This window comes from Acanthaster planci, unplaced genomic scaffold (assembly GCF_054643075.1).
Source record: "Acanthaster planci isolate LZ-2023a unplaced genomic scaffold, COTS_SCS Contig1, whole genome shotgun sequence".
NCBI classification, from domain to species: Eukaryota; Metazoa; Echinodermata; class Asteroidea; order Valvatida; family Acanthasteridae; genus Acanthaster; species Acanthaster planci.
In genome coordinates this window covers 784,130-807,582 of record NW_028257625.1, presented here as the reverse complement: position 1 = coordinate 807,582, position 23,453 = coordinate 784,130, and the positions used below count along the sequence as shown (strand labels likewise).

The 23,453-nt window shown below is 42.9% G+C and overlaps 1 protein-coding gene across 1 annotated transcript; it reads right to left on the bottom strand.

The window, feature by feature from the left end:
* Positions 1 to 4,321: 4,321 nt before the first annotated feature.
* Positions 4,322 to 20,082, bottom strand: LOC110986302 (matrix metalloproteinase-16-like). The gene is made up of 8 exons (XM_022248067.2): positions 19,677 to 20,082; positions 15,908 to 16,179; positions 14,219 to 14,499; positions 12,999 to 13,157; positions 10,733 to 10,893; positions 9,460 to 9,628; positions 8,725 to 8,991; positions 4,322 to 7,555 (listed from the first exon to the last, which is right to left on the bottom strand). Exons 1-8 carry the CDS (start codon positions 19,863 to 19,865, stop codon positions 7,323 to 7,325), a joined length of 1,731 nt encoding a protein of 576 aa, XP_022103759.2. The 5' UTR covers positions 19,866 to 20,082; the 3' UTR covers positions 4,322 to 7,322.
* Positions 20,083 to 23,453: the final 3,371 nt, after the last annotated feature.

Sequence of the window (23,453 nt, the reverse complement as noted above, 5' to 3'; positions counted from 1 at the left end):
AATATAACAATCAGGGATTCTTCGGGAAAACATATTTCCTTCAGGCCGGAGGGAGAGTGTTAGGGGCACAAGACAGAACCCTTCTTTCTACCCCGAAAGAAGACCAGACGTACGTTTTGTGATCAATTTATATAGAACAGGATTACATGCATGAGCGGAAAAGGGGAATTCGAGAACAAGAGCTTGCGACAAGTTACTCCCTGGTGTCCTTTCAGTACCATCGTTATGCATTCCCAACAGTTACCGAAAAATGACAATAGCTATGTTAACAGCAGCCCCCAAACAATGCCACATTGCTTGATTTATTGGGGTATATCGGTCCAGCAACGTAATAGTTTGTAAAATTTAAGTTGTGACTTCTGGTAGTATATTTGCACCAGTGAATCTTGCAAAATGTAACAGTTTTTTCCTTGACAAAACTCTCTTCGTATGTCTACTTCAAGAGAGGGGCGGTATGACTAATTTTCCAGTAAAAATAGATCCCCGAGGAGGCAGATAAACAACTGCATAAAAGGAATCCTTGCCCCATGGGTCTGGCAGTGAAATCTTTCGGGGCTGCACCCGTCGCACGTGTCGATGACTTGTTCGTAATTTCACTTCCTGCAGCAATAATCCTTCCAGAGCTTATGAGAATACATGTACGACAAAATGTTGACAGTTGCTATGCTATGGAAACTAAGGACACCTCCGCAGAGTACCTGGCGTGTGCTCTGGACTGATAAATGTTTACGACCGCTGACATCAGACTTGTTTACAAGGTCACATTTTTCTGATGACGTCACTTACGTGTCCAGGAAAAATGGTGTCAGTCACTGACTTTTTGTTTCAAGGTGATACATGATTTCCACTCATGAAATGACAGTCGATCTCCAGTAGCACTAAATTAGGTAAATTTATGGTCGGCCTGCATGTAACGAATGCTTTGGAGTGGTGCATTACACCATGGAGGTAGAATCACAGGATTGCACAAACGATTAGGCACATCCGGGTGTTTAAAGGGGTCGCGTAACACTGTAAAAACAAATGTTAATGTTTTCACACCTTCCTTGTAACACTTTGTGAACGCGTCGTAGTGCTAACAATCCAATACTCAAACACGCTGATTCGTTTATTTTTTAAACAAAGACGTGTTGATGTGTGAATGAAATAGACACAAACAAGACATGTTTGTACCGGTAGGCCTACGTGTTAATAACTAAACACAAAAACGCGTTTATAGGGAAGTAACACATTCCGAACACCCAAACACGTGTATTTAAGTAAAGGTGTTTAATTTTAATCAGCTAAATGTTTACAATAAACGCAAGGCGTAGGCGTTGGTTTTTACAGTGAAGGCATATTTAATGCATGTTTGTGTTCAAAGTAACCTTATTTTCAACTTCTATTTTCATGTTTGGAAAGGCATTTGGATGCCTTTTCATGCAAATGTGAATTTCCATATTCACAAGCAAACTGAGATGTCATTCCAGGGAGAAAACCTCCTTGTTGCATTGATCTGTACATAGACACATTTTTGTTATTAATCGTGATATTTTCTGCTTTCATTTGCTGATTCATTGTTGTTTGAGAAGATATTATTATTATCATTATTTATTTATGCCATTTCTTGTTCATCACATAGAAGATGGGCTTGGGAGAGGCAAAAGCGATAACAATCGCTGTTCCCAAAGACCTCATCAAGACTCCTCATCAAGTTGTGTACAAAGTAAATAAAATATAAATAAAAATATTAACATATAAAAGTATTTGAAGCCAATTAGAACTTATAAATATTTAAATATAAAAGAAAAAGAATTATCGGAAATGAATAAAGATAATGAACTCACTTGAACTGGAAATTGAATAAATTGAATGAATAAACAATTAATGATAAAGACACAATAAATAAGGACACAATAAATACAAAATATAAGGTAAAATGTATATTAAATGCTACGAAAGTCTAAAGGGTAATTGACAAACAGGAGGCTGAAATAATACTTAATTAAAAAGAAGAAGACTTGCTGCTCCTTATCAAGGTATGTGTAAAGTAATAAATAAATAAATATCTACCCATAACCCCTTTCATGGCATGGAAAAGTTCTCAAAGAGCAAATTTTGCAGTTATTCACAGAAAATCCCTATAAAATGAGCGGTTTTGTTCCCTGATTGACGCCACCGAAACAACTCCCTCTGTTGTCCTCAAATTTCCAAAAGCGAGGATACTTTTAAATGTTCGAACAAAGTATATGCTTGTCAAAACACTTAAACCAAACGGATGCCAAGTTGTCTTCGTATATTGCACAAGAGAATAAAGTTGCACGAACTGCGTCTAAGAAATTAAACTCTCGTCGTCTGAACCCTGTCAAGCCGAACTCCACACCTCGGAAATTTCCCTCCCGGAAATGAATGCTGACGACGCCGATGGATGGCGGACAGATGTCCCGCCAGTATATAGCGCACGTGAGGTGGCAGTCATCATGGGAGAAATTCATCTTCTCATGGCTTTGCGCATCATTCGCAAAACACAGGAAGCACACTATATTATTATTATGAATACATATTTTGGAGACACTCAGGTTGAAATAGATATGACTGACAAATCATTTTCACCGAAATCATAGGCACGCTTTTAAAAGAACTTTTCTGAAATGGAACCATTCCAACTTTTTAGCTGCAGTACCACGTGTGAACTTCTGAAAGCAGTTGGCGAGTTTCGGGGTTTTGTTCAAGTGTCGGGGTGTTTGTTTGTTGTTTGTTGGGGGAAGGGGGGGAGACTGTTGAACCAGTCCTGGAAGACTGTACTGAAATTAACCCGTTTTAAACCCTCATCAGAGAATTTGTTAGGAGGTCTTTTTTCAAAGTGAAAGGATCACCAGTAACTTGAATTCTGTCGATGATGTCATTGACGGAGCAGCCATAGGTCATGCCCCCCCCTTTGCTGAAATTACCGCCGACGGCATCATTCTCAAAGCGCAAGGAGACACCGCGTATCGGGACTCGTTGAGATGCTGTTATTGTTCACGATAATTTCTGGAGTGATTCGTCATCATTCGTCATCATTCGTCGACGGACGTTTGACATTTTCTAGGAAAAAAACTGACTAAATACAAGTTTTGAAAACACGGGCTCTTAACTCACGTGTAAAAATAAAACGTCTCGGAACAGCGGCAAGGCTGAGATCAAAGGGTGACTGAAAATGTCAAAGAGGGCGCTACATCAGAATAAATACCCGCTACCCTTTCTTCTTGTAACGTTGCTGACGCGTGGTCATGCCAACCTGTGTTTGGCTAAATGTTGCAATCGTCATATTGCCAAACTCATAAGTCATTTAGAATTACTTTAATTGAACTTACTGTGGGCATCAACAAGGTTTTTTGCAAGGCGTGGTTTTAAATCTAATCACAAATATTTCTCAATAAAAGTATTATTTATTTTAATTGTTACTTTAAATAATATAGGGAGACATGAAATGACACTTTCTTTGCTTATATACCTCCTTTGAAGCATTAACAAGGAGAAACTTCAACACGTTGGTTTTTCTGCTGATAAATATATTTCCATATTCATGAGCCAAACCGTGACGCATCCAAGGCAGAACAGCAGTGTCTCCGTATAGCTCTGTGAACATATGTATATCACACATTTTTACATTTGCTTTGAGTTACATGTAGTTCTATCTTTTACTTGTTTATCGTGTTGAATAAACTGTTTGAACAATAGACAGGGCTAATATTTCTTCAAAACTTTGTTCGTAGCTAATTTTGAAGGACAATTTCCTTGTATTTTTTCATACGTTCTTTTGACGAGGAGTACCTTGTGTGACAAAAGCAAAATAGCGCCCTCAAAAGAGTATTGATGAAAGACTTTCTTCGAATGGGAAACTACCTCCTTCTTGTCGGTTTTAATAAAAAGAAGTTTCAACGACGTGTTTGCATAGTAATTTGTATAAAAACAAGTTGAGCTGTATTTCCCCAAAAAAGTTACTACAAAACTAGTACTAAGAAGAAATGTTTTTCCATTTAAAAAAATGGGAATTTAATGATCCGTGTCAGTGGGGCAGATGGCGTTGAAGTCGAGATCGCGCCGCCGTTTAGACACTGGCGTAGTATCTTCTAAATCTCTGTTCGGTTTAAGGTTTTAGCTTCATTTTTTCCATTGGCTTCCTTCTTTTTTTATCCCACGACTTCCAAAGTTAGCTCATCACTCGGTTCAGTCTCTAATCACATATCTAGATGCTCATGTAATTCAAGGAGTCCAGCTTCTACAAAATAATGTAGTATGTAATGTAGGCATGATATGAAAATGAAGGACAGTCGCAGAATGACATGAAAACTACTCGTGTCTTTTTTCTTCGCACAAAAAACTTTATTTACGTGCGAATTCAGCAAAAACGTAACCGTCAAAAGGAACAAGCAAAGGGAAGAAGCCAATTTCATTATCCACGAATAATGCCCGGCTTATTGGGAGGAAGAAAACGTGATTTTTAAATCCGTTTACAAGCCAGTGACGAATATGAATTTCAACTGCAGTGCAAAAGAGACGACCATTCTTTCAGAACATGGCTATGTACAACCGTCTTTCTTTGGCTGTACAGTACATTCATATATATATAATCACTATTAACAATATTATAACCGTGACATCCAAGTCAATATGAGTTTGTAAATAGATGCCTCTTTTCTTACATTTACATGAAACATAACTACAATTAGGTAATACTCATTGATTATATCGAACAACTTTTTGTCGTTCTTTAATTTTTAACAGTTTGCAAGCTGGATAATTTCTTTCCAAATCTTCAAAAATCGAGAAATAATTTCTGATTTGACCTGTCATATTGATTTCATGGTGTTTGTAGGGATGAACTGAATACTCAACTTATATAAAACGTGTATTTACAAATAAATGTAAGGCGCATAGTCAAATAATGAAAAAAATTCAGAAATTCTTCTCGAGATGGAAAAATGTTTATAGACTATGCAGAGTTGATGAGTGTCGGCCTCTGCTCGTATACTCTTGTCCAAAGAAAGCGTCATAATACCGTGTATAAAAAGGTTCTTTTTCGATCTATAATCCCCGCTCTTTGTGGGTTAAAATAAGTCAAAAAAGAAGGAAAATGACGATTTAGTGGCATACTCTAGTTATCCCGAACAGGTCCATTTATCGGTGGAATTTGAATTTTAGGGGTCGGACTGACGCAGTGAAGGAAAGCTCAAATTCAGCCCATGACAAATCGACGTCTCTCGTATCCTGCATGCTGGCGCGAACCGTGTTTGTTTATAAAATTAAGTAACAGTGCAATTATTGTTTTACATACTCTTTGTTGTATGAGCGAGTCACAGGTAAATCAATGTATAGGTGCATGTAGGTCTATTTTAAAATACGTGCAAGTTGAATTCTTTAGTTATAAGTATAGATTTGCTGTAGTACACGTATTTTTGCTCACTTCGTATTTCTGTTTATACAATATAATTGTGATCCAGCACAGGTATTTCACAGAAGAAGCAAATAAATAGCGAAAACCACCTACAGAATAGGCACGCTGGAAATAAGGTGGGTTTTCCCACTAGTTCTTGTTACTGGCGAGGATAGGAGGCCACGTGACCGGCATATTACTTCCTTCAAGCCGCAAGGTGAATCCTTAAGCCAAAGGTACAATCTCATGAAGCTCTATGGGTGAGCAAATTGTGTATATACGTTGCATCGACGACACCTTGCTTGAGTACCAAAATAACAAAATTTTCACATGCAGTTGTCAAGCCGCCCCACCTCATTAAATTCGATTTCCTACATCGCATGTGCGGGACTACAGCCGGGATAACGATTTTTATCACGGTCATGGGATGAGAGGTACCGCACATAGAGTGCACCGATAACCTGGGCCGTTTTCCAATACTCAACTTCGGCTCCGTCTCAGGCTTCAACTGTTATTTTTAACTAGCTGACGTTGAAGCTGTAAACGCAGTAATTAGTTTAATAGTGCCACAAAACATCAAATAAGATGCAAGAGAGCCAGAAATTACAGTAATTTAATTTAGTTTAAACGCTTCAGGCCCACAATCGGGGATTGGTTTTGGGAACGAAGCCTGAAACGGAGCCCAAGTCGAGTATTGGAAAAGGGTCCTGGATATACTTGCTCGTCACCTTTTGAGCCGGTTGGTCACTCGACTTTCATCAGTAGCTATTACTAATGTCCCAGTAAATTGCAATGAGTGGGCATGGTGAGTGTTTAATACAATACGCACAGTAGACGACACAGCTATCGACGCATGTCCACGCCAGCAATGGAGATTGGTGGCTTCTCCAAATTTCGTTGTCAAGCAGAAGTGCGCATGCGCGCGTTTTGTAGCCAATACGAACTTACTGATTTGTGGTTTGCTTTTCACAGTCGTCACCAAAGCCTTCTTTTTTAAAATATCAACTTTTTAAAAGCTTTCGCGAAGCGTCATTGAGAAATTCATCGCCGTTTGATATGAAAACCATTTGGGATGTCTGCAAGGTGAGCCAGGTGAATTAGGCCCAACCGGACATCAAAGCACTGTAAAATAGAACACAGATATTGACTCCTCGTATGTACATTCTAAATTATAAAAATGACCAAAAGTACCGATCGTGTCGGGATATTTGGAAACTATCTGGCCTCGAGCAATACTGGCATACCAGTAGGCCTAATGACGAATCACAGCCCGCGTCGCCGGCGTGTTCGCTCGTCCTCCACAACCGAGGCCTAAAGGCCGGTTCATACTTCTGGCAAATTGCGAAAGCGAAGCGGATGTGACGTCACGAAAGATTTGCAGCAAAATTTTGCTCCGGCGAGTTAAAATGCGTTCAACTTTTAAAAATTTGCAGTGCCATTATTTGATCTGACGTCACAAATTTGCGTCCGTTTTCGCTTCCGCGTGAAGTATGAACCGGCCTTCAAAGGCTAGGAGGGGGCAAATTTTGCGCTTCACGGATTAGGGGAAAGAAATACGTCACAGGTGTGGGCACGCAAAGCATTGCGGGTTGCTGTCCTGACACGCATGTATTTTCAGTTGGCACTTGGTAATTATGCGCACCTGGAATTGTCGACCCGTGTAATCGTTTATTTATTAACTCTGTCTAATGAGTGCTCGACAAAAGGTACGTCATGCATTTGCCCTTCCCAATGGGGCAGTGTGTGACGGGCGAACGCAGGCGAGGTGGCCTTTAAATGTCTACAAAGGCGCGTAAACACCGTCCTCCTCAGCCACGCACGGAATCCATGCTTTCACATATTTGCTTGGTTATTAAGGCAACTAGAAACACGTCTTATGTACAGTAAAATGTCGTTGTGTTAGTGTTCAGGGTGTGGTGTTATTTTATTGCAGCAGCAACAGTTGACACGTTGCTGTCGAGACTGCCACCATGGTGGGCACCAGTGCCCAGTTGCGAGCGGTCCTGCTGGAAGTCTGGCCGTTGTCCATTTCGTTTTCCAGTTGTAGTCGGCCGCACCCAAAGAATTGCCGGTCAAATCGGAAGGAGCCGGGCTCGAGCCGGTAGCCATTCCAGTGGAACTGTCGATATTCGTTCCCAGACACAAAGAAAACTGAATCTGTACAAGTGAATAGGAAGCCCGAAAGATTTTTGGTATCACTAAGAAGAAGAATTACGAAACACCCGTTCATGCCTTCAAGATCTACCCCTGCTCTATCCCAGTGATACACGTGCCTTTCTGCTGCAGACGCCTTGCAGGAATAATACGGGCGATTCACGATAGTGCGCCTCCAAGAGTTTGCAACACGTTGACCAATCACAGTGCGCGAAATCTGTTGACCCAATGCGCGTTTGGAAAGGGCCGACAGATTCGCGCAATGTGATTGCTCACAGTCTTGGAGGCACTTATTGCGAATCGCCCGTATTATAAATAAAATGTCGCTCACAACTCGCATTGTGCCGTTTACGGTGTGCGTTTCGAGTCCAACTGACTAACGAACCCCAGCTGCATCTAGCCCAGGACTCCATGTTGTTCTGAAAATTACGACGAACCTCACTGCACTCGAAATTTTCCACATAAACTCGCAGTGAAGTCGAACTGCATGTCGGACTGCATGTATTCCATAGCGCCGCGAATAGATGCAAGTTTGAAACTCTGTAATGGTGAAATCACCATTGTTGCTATTCATGGATACGCAAGTGACTATTGGTCCGTGGAGCCTTTATTTCGAAATAGGAGTTTTTGAATTTTTAAAACAGGTATTTGTGCCAAAACATTGCTTGGAAATCCACTTTGAGCAGAAGCAAACCCTAATCGGTTGATTAAAAGAGCCATGCATTTCATGCTCGATCGTGAACCAGCGAAATGCCGTACAAAGGCAGCAACCGTTGCTAAGAGCTGTATATTCTGCAACTAGACTGATTGTTCATTATATGTGCAGTACAGCATGCAGCTATTGTGTACTAATTGTTTAATGCATGTAGGCTGACGCTGTTCTCTTTCAACCATTAAGGCTTTGCGTGATAGCTATCTCTAAGTTGCAGGGCAGTTCTTTTATTCCGCAGGGAAACCTCCTTTGTGCCTACCCGGTGGAACAAAAGCCCTGGCCTACAAGATGGCAGCCATGCAAACCCTCTAATGGTGCACTCATGTCGCAACTCTATCCACAAAACAGTTCTGCCATTACTTGGAAAAATTGGGCCTTCCTTGGTCTCGTTCCAGGCGGGTTCTGTCTCTATTCCTAGCATGCAGAGTGACGCATTTGCGAAACTTTAAATCCCACCTACCCTCAGCAAAGAAGGCAGCGTCGAATCCGGGTTTCAGCTCCCACGACCACTTGCTGAGGGGCTGCGGGTAGCCGGGATCTACCCGGCCGTCTTCGTCGTTCAGCCGCCAGTATTGCGTGTCACGGAATAGGTACACCAGGTTGTTCGCGTTGGGTACGATCACCGCCGCGTCGATGTAAGTCGGAAACCTGCCTCGCCGGAAGAGCCGACCGAGTCTCCCCCGCCGTTTGAAGGTCCCACCCGTCGTGAAATCGAAATATTCAGTCCCTACAATAAAAAAGATGTATATATAAACTCGTGAATAGCCTGTTAGACTGAAACGTCCTCGTAACCGTTTTTTAACCTGCATGGTTCAAGTGATTATGTATTTCTTTTTAATTAGGGAGGTTGTGGGCAAAATTTTAGAGGAAAACTAAAAGCACTGGCTTATAAAGAATGCCCTTTTCATTTCTGTTATTTAAGTAACCAGAAAAAATACTCAATACTGTGGGAAATCATCTAGCAGAAAGTAAGAAAATGTTTGAATCTATTTCGGTGAGTTTTGCTGAATTTCTCGAATATAGTTCTGGCAAAGACTGGCAGGTAGAATGGGTGATTGCCTTTAGTATGCCCCGTAAACAGGAAGAATAACAGAAGGAAGTGCTTTTCTTTAGGGGAGAAGCGAGGGTTCCCGCCTTCCCTTTATGCTATTATATGCTTTCAAAGTGGTCAGGTTCTCAGCGGACACAATCATACCTCTAAAGAACCTAAAGCTGCCATCAGTCCGCCTGTAGGCGGCATCTATTATTGTCAGGGGCTGGCCTCTGCTCGACGTGGCCCTGAAGACATCGCTGAACTTTTTAGGATATCCCTGAGGCACCGAGTACGACCCTCCGTCGAAGACGATGCGCCAAAACGCATTGTTCTGCATGAAATCAAGTTACTGGCATGCTGCTGTTATAGAGTGACGGGGAATAGGGGTCGAAACACTGTGCAAAACTCTAGGTGGAACTCTAGGAGGCGCTATTATGGCCACGAGTGCTAAGTTCCAGGATGTGATGACTTAGCAAACCGACATTCAGAAGTCAGTTAGCAGCGAATATCAAGTCGATACCGTCCAAGAGGAAACTTTTAGTTCAGTCTAGTTTCGCGGTCCAACGCCGTTGTTCGTGAACATCCGGGTGTTTTTGGATGTGCAAATTGGAATGCGGTAAATAACATTCTGACGTATATGACAAAAATTCACACTCCCTGTCTAAACCCGATTTGCCCTAAAAAGCGGACACCAACATCTATTTGCCTGAAAACAATGACGTTTATAAATATTATGCTGTTCGTCATTTGACACTGTGGTGGCTTCTTGACGGTGACCTATCGAAAAGGTTCTCCATGCAGTCTGGAACGGACTAAGGGCTGAATTCCGGTAGATAGGCACGAGTGAAGAACACAGAAACGCGAATTTAGAATTCTAAGGACGCATGTCAGTCATGCCTTACAACTGGTCAAACCTTTGCAACATGTAATAAATGAGAAATTCCTTCCAGGTGACTTGACGTGCACGGTTGCTCATAGCTCCATGGTTAAATATTGACCATGTTGTAACTATGGAGCTAACTTACGTCATGAGCCATTGTTTTATCAGGAAACCGATTGCCAGTTGTTGTGGGTGTTGTTTTTCCCGTCTTCCACTTAATATGGGACGGCCATTTTGCAAGAAAACTATTTATGGGTTTTAACAAACAAAATTATCGTATTTTTCGTAAATGGGATTTAAAGCGGCATTTCTCTTGGAGTATTTTCACGGCGTCCTGTTCAGATCTAAAAAAGATTTTCATACATCTCTGATTATGAAGCAAACAATCGCAATTTTTTTACTATGCACAATGAATATCGTTCAAAAAGAAAATCCCAAATCTGCACCTATGTACCGGAACTCGCTCTAAGATCGGGCAGGATTGCTGTGCGTTTCCGATGGATAGCTTGAATCGTCCCCTCATGCGCCAAACTAGCTGCAGAACGTGAAACTTACCCCGAATGCGAGGAATTCGTTTGGCGAGACGGTCATGACCGCCCTCGCACGGATATTGCAGGTGGGTGTAGTTGGGTAGGACGGCCGACCCGGCGGGCTAGGGCTGCCTGGTCTGGGTGGTGAAGGCCTAGGATCAGTCGGAGGGGGGCCTCTTCTCGGACCTTGCAGCAGAGAAAAGAAATATACTGTTTATCTTATCCCTTTGTAAAAAACAAATACCAACATGCGCACTGAGTTCTTCAGAAATATACTGCAGTGATGTCACGCGCTTATGCTCCACTTCAAAATATTTACAGAATGCATTTCGAAGCATGCATAGTACATTTAATGTACCCTGAACGTGGCACGGCCCCCAACGCGGCGCACAAGTAGCGAAATTTCATCAAACATCCAATATTCTGATTGTTAAATCTCTATTACACCGTACCTGCTACAGAGTTTGGACGAAATTTTTATTTCCGCCTGATTATCCAATTTTTGTCTGACATGCGAAATGAACTCTTTGAAAATGTGCCCAAACTAGAAAAAGAATTTTCGGACAAACTTGTGGATGGTAATTTGAGTGGCAGAAATGATGTTTCACAAGAATTAATCAATACCTGGGATTTTCTGAGATTGATTCAACTGCGCCACTTTAGAGAACACTCTGCTGAATTCGAGCCCAATTTCCGGACGCTGACGGTTTCGAACGAAATTTCAAGAACTGAAACTGTCCATAAGGGCTTAACACCAAGTATCATGAAGGGAATGGTACCAGTTTATAGCCAAATGAGTTTCAAATTTTTCCGAGAAAGAGGTTTGGCAGCACTGTATAGGGGAAAGTCAAGTGAACGCTGAAGTGCGCCACATTGGGGGACTCTACTACACACATATACTTGAAAATTTGGGGGACGCTGATTGAGCGGTTCCGCAAACAGAAACAGTACAAGGTCCCTGTCACCTCGATAGCTTACTTTCATGGAAAGGTTTTCATCCGGAGACATCTGGAAATTATCCAGCTACTTATCCTACTTGACAATTTTGAGCAGTTATTTGAAAGACGAATTCTAGCGAGCTTTTTTAGTGGTCGGTAGTTTGCCCGGTTCCGTAAATATTTGCCGGTTCTGTAAACCGAGCCATCTTTACGGTAGGTCTTATTTCTACGACACAGGACGATTCGTGCGCTGCATGCACACTTAAAGCGCGCATTGCAACGTAATCTAAAACTCTTCAAGTCAACTATATAGAGAATGAATCAAATCCCCAGCAATTTTGTCGTTCTGAAATTAAAGCCCATTTTATCTGAATAGTGGAACTGGCTAAATTGCAGAACTAGACGATCAACTTGCACCATATTGCAAAACTAGCATGAGCGTACACTGGGTTGAAATGGCGTCTTTACAGAATTTTGTGAAGGAAGCACAGTGTCACAAAGCCTTGTGGGTAACTTACTTCCGTAATCAAAGCTCGCACATCCTATGCACACGTATCAACCCGCACGTGGAAACGTTGCTCCTTGTTATTATTTAAATAAAATTAGTTCTACCATAGACCTGGATGATGAGGAAAGGGGTCTATGGTTCTACGTAACGGCGATTCGGAACAATTAGGCCCTACTCGGTGTGCAGTCCGAACAATTCAGCCTAACCCTGCGCCTAGGCGGTCACATGGTGGGCAGGGAAGCTTCATTTATTTTTTTTAAACAGCACCATGGCGCAACCCAGAGTGAACACAGGCTACAGGGACGTAAAATGCAACATTTCGTTTACGGGGAGATTCCACGAGGCAAGAAGGCTAGTTTCCTCTTAAGACTGGCAATAAAACCATTTTCCCATGGGAAAGTACAGGGTGTATCCCATAATTCTTGTATCGTGGGAAATGAATTATCGACGTTTCACTTATAATTCATAATTATGCACGCATGCGCATAAATGGCCTCGGTGGCAAGAAGTGTGAGCGAACAACAAATCGATCTATTCGTGAACATACGAAAACAAGCAGTCTGAACTCAGCCATGGTTCTCGTTTGGTAAAAAAATACTCGGCCTGCCAAAGAGGGCGCTGTGCAGTCTGGAATGGACCAGCAGTACACGCTGGTTCCGTAGCCAAGGCGCTCAGAGGAAATCAGCTGAAACTTGATCATTTTCCACTGCCGGTTCGATACCAGCTGAGTGTTCGAAGAGAAAAGTTCATATTTCAGCAGGTTTAGCTACTGAATTACTGGGGTGCTGCCACGCACAACCCCCAAAAGGTTTGGGCACGCAGTATTAAGTAGCGTCACGTCTTACCGTACAGTCGCTGTATCCCACGAATGTCGTCCCTGTGGAGTTGGATTCCGTGCCTGTAACCCTGGTAGATCGGAGCCATCATGGAGTTCTCGACCTCCGAGTGACCCAGGCCGAGACTGTGACCTAGCTCATGAGCAGCGACCATAAACAGGTTGGTACCTACAAATTATAAACAGTACGGAGTACGGTGGAATCAACTACCATTTAGCTCGCTTATACCACATCGTGGATAACAAATGGACCAATATTAATGCATGTTTTCGGACGTCAGCATATAATCTCCATTTTGGCTCCAGGATTCGGTTTTTATGGGTTTGATTCCCTTGGGGTGGAACCCACTTTGTTAATTTTTTTTAACAAAGTTCCATTTACTTCAACAGCATCATCGTATTGTATGATGTGAGATTAAGCATTGAAGTATTTTCATCTTGTCCTACCAAGAAATCCTTGCAAACCAATTCGACAATAAATAAGTCGATAGCTCCCACCTGGCCCTATTGTTCAAAAACATTTTAATTTAAACTAGCTAACGGCAATGGTTTGTTCAACTTGTCAATGGCTCCAATGGACGTCTCTGAATTTTCTTTTACTCCGGGCAACGACAGTGAACGCCCATTAATTAGTCACGACCTGCATAATATAGACCTTTTTCACCCATGTGACTGGATTGCGTTCAATGTAAACAATACCACCCCGTGTGGACCGCCTCGGCCATGCCGATCGCATATATTTCTACGAGCAGCTTCGACCACGTGCAAGCGCACGTGCGAAAGCTGCACGCTTGACTAGTTTATCTTGAATAGGTAGATTACCATCACAACACATCGCTGTCCAGCAAGATTGTGACATCACAGGAAAAAGGTCTATACAGGGTGGTGATATTAACCGGCAAATTCTCACGCAGCTCACAGACCTCTGTTTTGCAGATAGAAATGGATTATTCCAACCCAGTGGCGTATCTAGTGGGAGGGCAGAACTTGCCCCCTGACTTTTTTTGTTTGTTTGTTTACAAAGAATACTTCATAGGAAGAAAGTAATCGGTAGAGTTATCAAATAATCTTCCAACACCCCAAGAAAACAACACCATGAAACAGAAGCAAGGATGTCGGCACCATGGGTAAGGCTTTTGACTTTTAGTGAGCCCAAAGCCGCATTCGCTTTTGAATCCCCCCTCCTACACACCAAAAGCTGGCTACGCCGCTAGACACCATGGTCCGCACCTTGATTTGAGTTGGAGGTGAATCGTTCCCTCTCATCAAAGTGGGCATCCCCGCTAATGGGCTCTCTGCCGGGGAAGAAGGCGTGTGCCAGGATGCCTCCCTGCCCGTCGAAGTCGTAGCCGTCCCCGTGATCGCCGGAGGCGAAGCGGAGGTCGATGTCGGCCTGACCCGAGCGCACCTCGCGGAAGTTGAGGTTGGCCGCCCGGCTCCACAGGTTGAAGGCGCGGGTGACCTCGGAGCGGGTGGTCCGCTGGCCCAGGTCCGGCGTGTAATTGATGAACCTGAGGAGGTATCAGTCAAAGGAGATAGACATCAATGAGGTAAATGCCAGTAGAAAACAGAACAAAAACAGCAGTGGGAGAGAATAAAGCAACATACCACACAGCTTACACCGATAAGCCAGAACAACGACGGCACCAACAGGAAAATAATAGCAACAGTAAAATTAACGGCAGCATCTGCTGGTGGCTCTACCGAAGGAAGTTAAGTCAGCAGAAGTGAAACAGCGTGCAGCAACTTCAACAGCAGCTGCAGTAACGACTGCGGCGAAAACAGCAGCAGCAGCTTAACAGCAGCAGCAACTTCACCGGCGTCGAGAAAGGAACAATACAATATAGACAGCCCTTACAAAAGCCCCATGGTATCCCCGTGATGCTTTGCGGTCCGCCATCTTGAATGTCAGGCCGTGTCTGAATGGGATGTTGGTGGCTATGGCTTCTTTGATTTTATTTATAGAGCCTGAAAGTAAAAGGTCACGCGGCGAGCTTCCGGAACCCTCGCGTGGTTCGCCTATGGGGATTTTACATGGGCCCGTCCGATCACGTTCGATGATTGTTGGAAAACCACCCCATGAAACACTCATGTTGGAACTTCACCTTTGTCTTTCTGAAGTAATTTTTAGGAAAAGTCACCCGGAGACTGAAAAAAAAACCGAATTTTATTAACGACTTTTCACGTCCAGTGATATCGTACCTATAGGTCTCCTTTTTCACGCACATTTGTTTTCACTTTCCGTGCTCACGTGGAAACGAGGTTGTACAACGTTGTAAAGATTTACCTACCTGCAGTCAATGGGTTCCAGATTCACGTAGCTGTTGTCAGCAAAGGTTAAACAAAATATTAGAATCTTTCGTAAAAGTAGATTATTGCTTTAAATTTATTACCTTATAAATTAAAAAATGTGTGTATTATATTTTGATCTATTTTTATTTCGGCTTTCACAGACTACCATAAAGTTTCAAACTGTAAACGTTCATCTGCGTACGAGACCGCCGCATTGGCCTGTTCTTGATGTATTTTAGATTTTCGGAAGTGATGGGTCAGTTTTTGGCGGGATATTTCTCTCCTAGGTCAGGTAATTTTTCAGTTTCTATAAATTCATATACTAGCAAATATTATCAGAAGCCCTTTTTCGGAGTTGGACTTCTTAAGAAGTAACTGAACGAAAAATAGTAAAAAAATTCTAAAATCTTTGCACGTTATATTTCCTATCCAAGGGTTCCGGAAGCGCGGCATCAAGGGTCAACTTGACCTGTCCTCATTTTAGACTGCGTAAATAACTGCGCGTTTCGGATAATGGCCTGACATAAAAATGGCCACTTGAAGACCCTCTCGAAAAATGAATCATGTCAGTGTCAACAATTCTGCTAACAAAGTAGGTAGGTGATTCATCAAACACGAGCGACTCACTTGTAGGTAATGTCCTTCTTTGGCCACTTATTTCCCGACAAGGAGTAGCGCCTCCTTCGCCTTCGCAGCCGGTCGGCCGGGCTGTTGAAATCCTTGTTGCCGCATCGTGGCCTCCGCATCATGGCGATCGTCGCCTTGTTCAGTCGGCCGGTCACGGGGATGTGGGCTTTGTACTGCATCATGGCGATGGCCCGCTCCACGTTGGCTACCGAGCGCTGGATGCCAACCTCCGGCTCGTCGTCATCGAAGTAGCCATACTGTTTCAAGTATACCTGTAAAAGGGGTTGACCAGAACTTTGTGGTTAAAACTCAGCGGTCGGACTGGTGTCTGGAGCTGGGGTCGAGTCCGTTACAACTAGTCACAAGTCCCTGCAAGTCCATCACAAGTAAAGTCTCGCGCAAAGCCAAGTCACATGCTATTGAAATAGAAATTGTGACAAAAGAATTCCTCTGTCATAAAGTGTCCTGTCACTTATGATTGGTTTTGTGACTCAGCTTGTAAACTCTTGTCAAAGGATTTACCAATGAACTTGTGAGGGTCTTGTCTACAAAGCTGCTGGTGTCATCAAACCATACAGCTATTGTCAATAACAGACGATCTCAGAGCCGACACTCTTGTAACAAACCCAACGGTGAGGTAGTCATTTTCCTTATGAAATAAGGAAAGAACAGTGACTGACCTCGATTCGAAAGTAACTCGTATTTCACAACTGCCTCTTTAGAAAAAAAAATGGGTTCTGCCCTAAGTTTCTTGACCAACGCTAGCAGCTCGTAGCGCTTTAGCAAACAAGCAGTCCGAGCTTTGCAATGCACTAGATTACATCCCCCTTGACCACGCCTAACAGCTCCGCCCTACTGGCTTGAGAAACACCCGTTCCATAATAACTACCGGAAATGATACATGAAATTTCTCTAATTGATTTCTGTATGTGTTTTTTAAGAGATCCTTTCTTGTTTGCATTAAATCAACATTACTTCTGCCAGTAAAAAGGTGGAAACGAAGTGTGCACGTATCTGTCATGGTCCTGGAGCAAAATCCTTTCGTAATATTTACGTGATTCGTGTTCAAATCTTCAGTCTCTCCTATATGTCTCCCGAACCACCGCTGCACGCTATCTGGTGAATTTCGTCAGCGCTGCGATGGGGGTTGGGGTTGGAAGCACATTTAAAAATGCAAAGTTCACCTTAGAGTCTCGCCAGTAAGATACGCCCAGTAATATAAATAGATGTCGAGTTCCCGATTGGGTCTTGGGATTGGGGTTACCCAAGCTTATCTCACGGAAGATAAGCAGTATGACGTAAACGGACATTGTAATTACGTAGTAGGGGTACAAGATCAGAGAACATGCTGGTACTTCCGGGTCACATGGAGAAAGTTGAGTTAAAGGTCAGCCTGGTATGTGGCCTTGTTGGCCTTTACAGCGATTAATGACTCGTACTGCAGCGGAGAAAGGGCACGGCTATTTAAAAACAATCGATAGGAAATAACGTCACTGCCAACCCTTGGTATGGCCAGAGGTCTGGTGAGGGGCCTTTCGTCTACCGTGCAAAGCTATTCTCGTTCTAGTGAAAATTCTTGTTGGCCACACTTTACAGTTAAAAATGTCACACGAAACATTGAAAACCATATAGTAATTTTAATTGGCTCAGCATTTTTCCAGAGTAGGTCGTGAGAAGGCCCATTCTATTGTTAAATAATTGTGTAAATGATTCTGCTCCATTTTGCCCCAAAAATATGACAAAAAATAATGCACAGTACTTAAATCTTTTTTAACGTAGCAAATATACTTTTATGAGGAAACAATGGCAATAATCAGGGTTGACCAAACATTAATTTGGTTTTTGAATCAAGGGGACTGCTCACACGTCGATCCAACGTGGCGACCCTAAGCTTCGCACGAAAATGAAATAAAACCTTCTAATACCATAACCGCTGCACATCTATTCTTCTTATTTTTTTGGGGTGTTTGTTTGTTTGTTTGTTTGTTTGCTTTTTTTTACATTTTGCGAGTTACAGTCTGTACAGCTTAAGCGGAATATAGTTCCTCTGTTGTGTATGGATAGTACCAATTCACCTATAGGACGGCATTTAATTCGAGGGCGACCCCCCCCCCCACCGTTGCGTCAAGGATGATTTCACACCACTATGCACACTCCTTATACGAGGCGAAATAGGATGCAAGACGAAGTCACGAAGCCACGTACCAGGTTCAACGTTTACCGAATTGGAAAATCCCCATTGCTTAGTACTGGCCATCCCTAGTGGGCCATAGCACACAGTGTTACAATGATCTCTTTCCATCAAGTTTGATCCTTTCTTTGGTTTTATACATGTGCTGTGCCACTCACACAGGGATTTATTGTTAATTACCATCTAGGGCGCTAATAATAAAGTGACGCCAGGTGAAAACATCCTTGATTTTGTACATACCTACGAAAAACTTGAACGTTAATTTTGGTATGCCTTTCTCCATATTCCGTTTATATTCGATGCATAGTCGAAACTAATACACACACAGTCAGAATGCCCAATTTGGTATGAGCATTTTATTATGTTCTGCATATAAGCAAGGATCAGGTGTCCTGTAGACGGTTGATAATAATCCGATCATTGTGCTCGCTAAGTCACGTGACCTATCGTGGGTATCAAACATCAGCAAACATATCGTCCTCCCATAGACCTAAAAGAGTGTGTCATATAAGTGTCATTTGCTAAATATAAAGTCGACGGTCGGTAAAGTACCCAGACTACTGATGTGCTGAGCACTGCACGAAAATTGGCTTTGTTGTTAGTAAACCACACTTTGCTATAGAAGCTTCGGACACCATGTTTGTTGATGTATGATACCCACTATAGGTCACGTGACTTAGGTCGATCTCTATCGGTTTCTGTTTCTTTCAATGTGTTCTACATAAGTGAACACAGTATGACATATCTGCGCCTAGGGTGGCGTAAAGTGTAGGTGTAATGAATTTATTTTAATACAAACCTCCAAAATTGCAGCTTTGTTCCTCGGTTAAGTTCATTTTCAATGTTTCTTTGACTATTTCAACGGGTATTTTTCTGCCTTTTTGGTTTTTATGCTAATGTATATTTCCAAATTTCTGAGCAAACCTATGATGTCATCCCAGGAAGAAAACCTTAATGTTACAATTGGTTTGTGCCCCCAAACCCCTGAGTCTTTCTTCTTCTTTTTTTATCATAGATGTTTTCAGTGACTAAATTCTGGATCACAATTTGAAAAAAACCCTATGCACCGAACCATGTGCTCCTGGATGACGTCACAGGAACAGCGCCCTCAGTTGTCCAGAAAAGCGTGAATGACTTTTGAATGTTTGACAAAGTTTACTTGTCGGTGCATTTAACATTATTTAATATTACACAGATCTCAAAAGGCTGCCAATATATTGCAAAAAGAGAATGAAGTTGCAGAAAACTTGTGTTTAAGAAAAATTAGTTGTAGCCACAGTTGGAAGGTTCTCTCTGCTTGAAAATGAGGAGTATAGGCGCTCTGGTAAGTTTACTGCTCTGCGGACCTCTTCATGCGGTACGGTCATTTCAGCAAGCTTGGTCATTGCTGTTCTACGCAACGTTGTTTTGAGTATACCTGGTTTTATCCATTATAAACTCATATCCTCCTCTCCACGACTGCCCAACGTGCCTGGCATACCTTTAATACCTATCCTATAACTGCAATTTCTTTCCCATGAAATATTATGGAACTAGTTTGGGACCAACCAAATTTGGGACCAGTCAACTCAGACTTACATTTGCCTCTTCGATCTCACCGGGGTCTGTTACATCATCGTCCGAGGAAGCATCAACGGCACTGCCCTCATTCCCGCCGTCTAGCTGCGGGTTAGCTTGTCCAGCCTCCTCGCTGTCGGCCAACAACAGCCCGCACAAAGTGCACCCCAACCCCAGGACCAGTAGCAGACGAAAATTAGATCCGGCCATTCTTGAGAGACAACCAAAAGGATCGGCCCCTGCCGCTCTGTTATACTGTCTGTCCCGTCTTCGTCCGTTATCTACTATCCAAGGAATCCAAGATGCGTCGACGGGTAATACAGATCTCAAAAAGGGAGGGAACCCTTGGCTCGAGGTAGAAGTGTCTAGCGGGGAGCGTACGGGGGCGACTCGACGCGGTGTTAGCTTGTGACTCGTACCTACCCCAGTCACTGTGAATAATACCAGCACACAGGAAACCGCGATTATCGCCCAGCCAATCAACGGCCCTGTTTCAAAGAAGCAAAGGAAGATGACGAATCCATGCAAGGGAGATTATTTTGGTCGTAACTTATATTAAATCAAGTGGTGGCTTCTATTTGACATCTTTTTTTCAGAGGGTTGGGTGAATCGCCGCGCAGCCCACGCAATATCGCACGATTTTGTGGAGCATGAGCGGCCGCGAGTTGGGATCGAAGACGGAGAGTCGGCCTACTTAATGTTGGTGCACTCCACCATGCTTTCGAGGCCAATCCTCGACCCGTCAATGCCGCGCCTTCTTCCCTCTCAACTCCCTCTCAGGGTTCATGTCCCTGTTGTGACGCACTGATTTTTCCGGACTTTTTTTTCCCAAGGTGATGGTGCATGCTGTTACGCAGGGTCCGTCGTTCGGCTCAGAGACATGCTCGTCAGATCCACGTGATTTGAGTGTATCTTGGCATTGAGACGATCGGTGTTTGGACTTCTGGTTCATAATGATTATGAAGCAGATCTCATGCCAGTCAGTAGAGTTCAACGAAAGCAATTTTGGGAAATTTGTTTAACAGCACAGAACCCCCCCCCCTGTGTTTTACCCAAGATCTCTCCATCCTTCATTAAATCACCCATTGAAATTCATGTATAATATTGTCCCGAAACTCAGGTAGATAAATGCACGTAAAGATTGTACGCTTCTATACCGAACAGTTGACATGCGGCACTTGTGTTGCGGTGATGCAGGGTAGGTAATATACGGCACAATGTCAAACGGACATTGTCAATGATATTTGTTTCCCGCCTTCCGGTCGGGATGCTGAACTGGTCATATGATTCATTTCCCCCTTTTTTATAGCCTTCACCGCACACACGTGTCTATTTTTGCTTTCCTGGGCTTTCAAAAGCCATAGGAACTTACAAAATTACTATTGCATGCGAAACTTGTAGGCTGATGGATGGCGCCATGTTGTTTTGATGACGTCATATTCTCGATCCCTTTTTTCCTACTGCAGTGAGTTAACATCGATCACAATGCTCCACAGACTAAGCATAAGCTTGCCTGAAAAACCAGATAAATGTAGGTATGTGGTTATATTTCTTGTCATGACCCCGTTGCGGAATGTGAAATCAATTTTATCGGTACTGTGGAAGGGGAATGGTTGTGAAGCATTTCGTGAAACCTGAAGTCGAAATGATACATGTAGTTGGTAACCGGCGCCCATTTTCCGAGGGTGGGTTGCACGTGTGGCATATCGCGTTAACCACCTTTGGTGTATAAAGCCACAGTAGTAGACCGTTTGTACGTGTAGTTGGCGGACGTTGACACGTTTTGAAGTCGACACGGCTGTAAATGGATCACGGTTGCTGACGTCTGCTAAGCCGGCTTGGCGGAAATTGGCTTAAAGGCATTGTTCAACCGATAATGGTTAAATCATCGTTTGTGTGCACGTTTAAGTAGATATATAATTTGTGCAACCGTAAAAATTGTGCGAACGATCCCAAACGCCCGAAGCTAAATTTGTTTTTGTAGGAATTTGATAATCAACCCCACCCCCGGTTTTACTCATTGCACTTTTCACTTCAGCGTCAGTGGAACATGCACGACGATCTTGTTAAGAGATTCTTAGGTGCCACCGTGCGTAAAAGAATCAACAAACTTTACCTGAAAGCTGATTAGAAAAATTTACTTTAGTTGTTCAATCAATCGGAGATACAAAAAATAAGGGAGTAACCATGTGCTTGGCTGGTCTTAATTAACGTGCGTTTAAGACCGGTTCTGTTTGAGATGGACCTAGCTCATATTTATTCCCATCCATTATACCGTTTTAGTCAGAGAGTCAAAAGAAGTCAATGTACGATAAATTTCCATGGATTCAGTGCAAGGATTTTACTTTCATTTTCTCTAACACCCCCATCCATTTTATTGTATATCGTATGTGCATGTAGTCCCGAAGAATCTCCTTATATGGACATGGTCCACGCGTGGCGCACACAGGCACTTGACTAATCCACCCGAGCAGGAACAAAAGAGGGCATGTTTTGAAGTGAAATTGACAGTCCTTTGGGGTTGCACTACACCAAATACGCGCCCATAGAAAACAGTGCAAAATCGGACCGAAATAGCGCCGCCTGTTGACTCGTGAAGAGGTTGGGCTCCGTTTTTCACTGGAAATTTAAGATTATGGCCAGAGGATCACTTTTCGTTTCAATTTTATGGGGGTTAGCCACAAAAATTTTTTTATTCGCCTTTGAACGAAGATACCCCCAAAATAGCAACAAAACTAAGCACTCACTTCTGAATGTAACCGCCCGCCTCTATCCAAAATAGGTCCGCAATTTCGGGCTTTTTGTTAAAGAAATACCCTGAGCTGGAGACTATCAGTCCTAAATTCGAGATTTATAGAAATATTTCTGTGACGCCTCCTGATTATGGCCTGTCTTATTGTAAAAATCACTTGGGATCACAAAATATTAATGAGCTTGTGCGCAGAAATACAAGCATTTGGTGGAATGCACCCTTGGTACGTATCCACCGCATAGGTGCGCAAGTTTATGCGCGTTTGACGCAGAGCACACTGAGTACGCGCAACCGTGACGAATTTAGGAATGTACATGTATGGTGTCCGAGTGCACGCCGAACATGCGCAAGAACCCGGTTGGAAAACTTAGTATCCATCTGTCTTTCTTTCGCCGGTGAGGATGTACTTCACTCAGGGTGGATAGGAATGCGTGGATTAAACTGTCTTGTACCCAGGCGTCACGCGTTTTTACGCAGTGGACATTATCAAATCGCAGTGGGCATTATCAAACGTTAACACAGTCACGTTGACCGTTGTTGAATACGGAAAATATCGGAATACAGGAAAGATATTTATGAATACGGGTCTTCCCAATAATATATGTGTGTTTTGTAATTGTGTTGAAACACAATAAAATCGTATCGGATGTAGTAGTGTATCCGCCTCCAGCAGAAAAATCCCTTATTGGTTGAAAAGAGCCATGTTGGTTGGGAGTGTTCATTTTGTTGGTGGCGTTGCGATAAAAACGCAAGCGTTTGATAGTCGCTTGTGAACCAGCGAAGTTCAGTCACCAAAGGAGCCTCCATTGCTAGGAAAATTGCGCCCTCTCTTTTTAAGCTGGATGGTCATAGTAGATTACACTGGATTTAGTTGTAAGGTTTAATAATTCAGAACGAAACATATCGCAAAGTGTACCAACTGCCTTGTTTGACGCGTTTGGCAGACAGGATCCCGCTTTTTTTCTTAATAATAATATCCTATCATAATATTCAACTCAAACGGTCCTTCAGTGGATAGAATCGCACTGACTTAGCAGATGAAAGGA

Excerpts from the sequence above, each read along its gene's own strand:
- LOC110986302 (XM_022248067.2), bottom strand. The coding sequence starts at position 19,865 with ATGGCCGGATCTAATTTTCGTCTGCTACTGGTCCTGGGGTTGGGGTGC. Across the intron at positions 16,180-19,676 it reads GTGAGATCGAAGAGGCAAAT|GTATACTTGAAACAGTATGG; the intron begins GTAAGTCTGAGT and ends CCCCTTTTACAG. Across the intron at positions 13,158-14,218 it reads CACCTCCAACTCAAATCAAG|GTACCAACCTGTTTATGGTC; the intron begins GTGCGGACCATG and ends TATAATTTGTAG.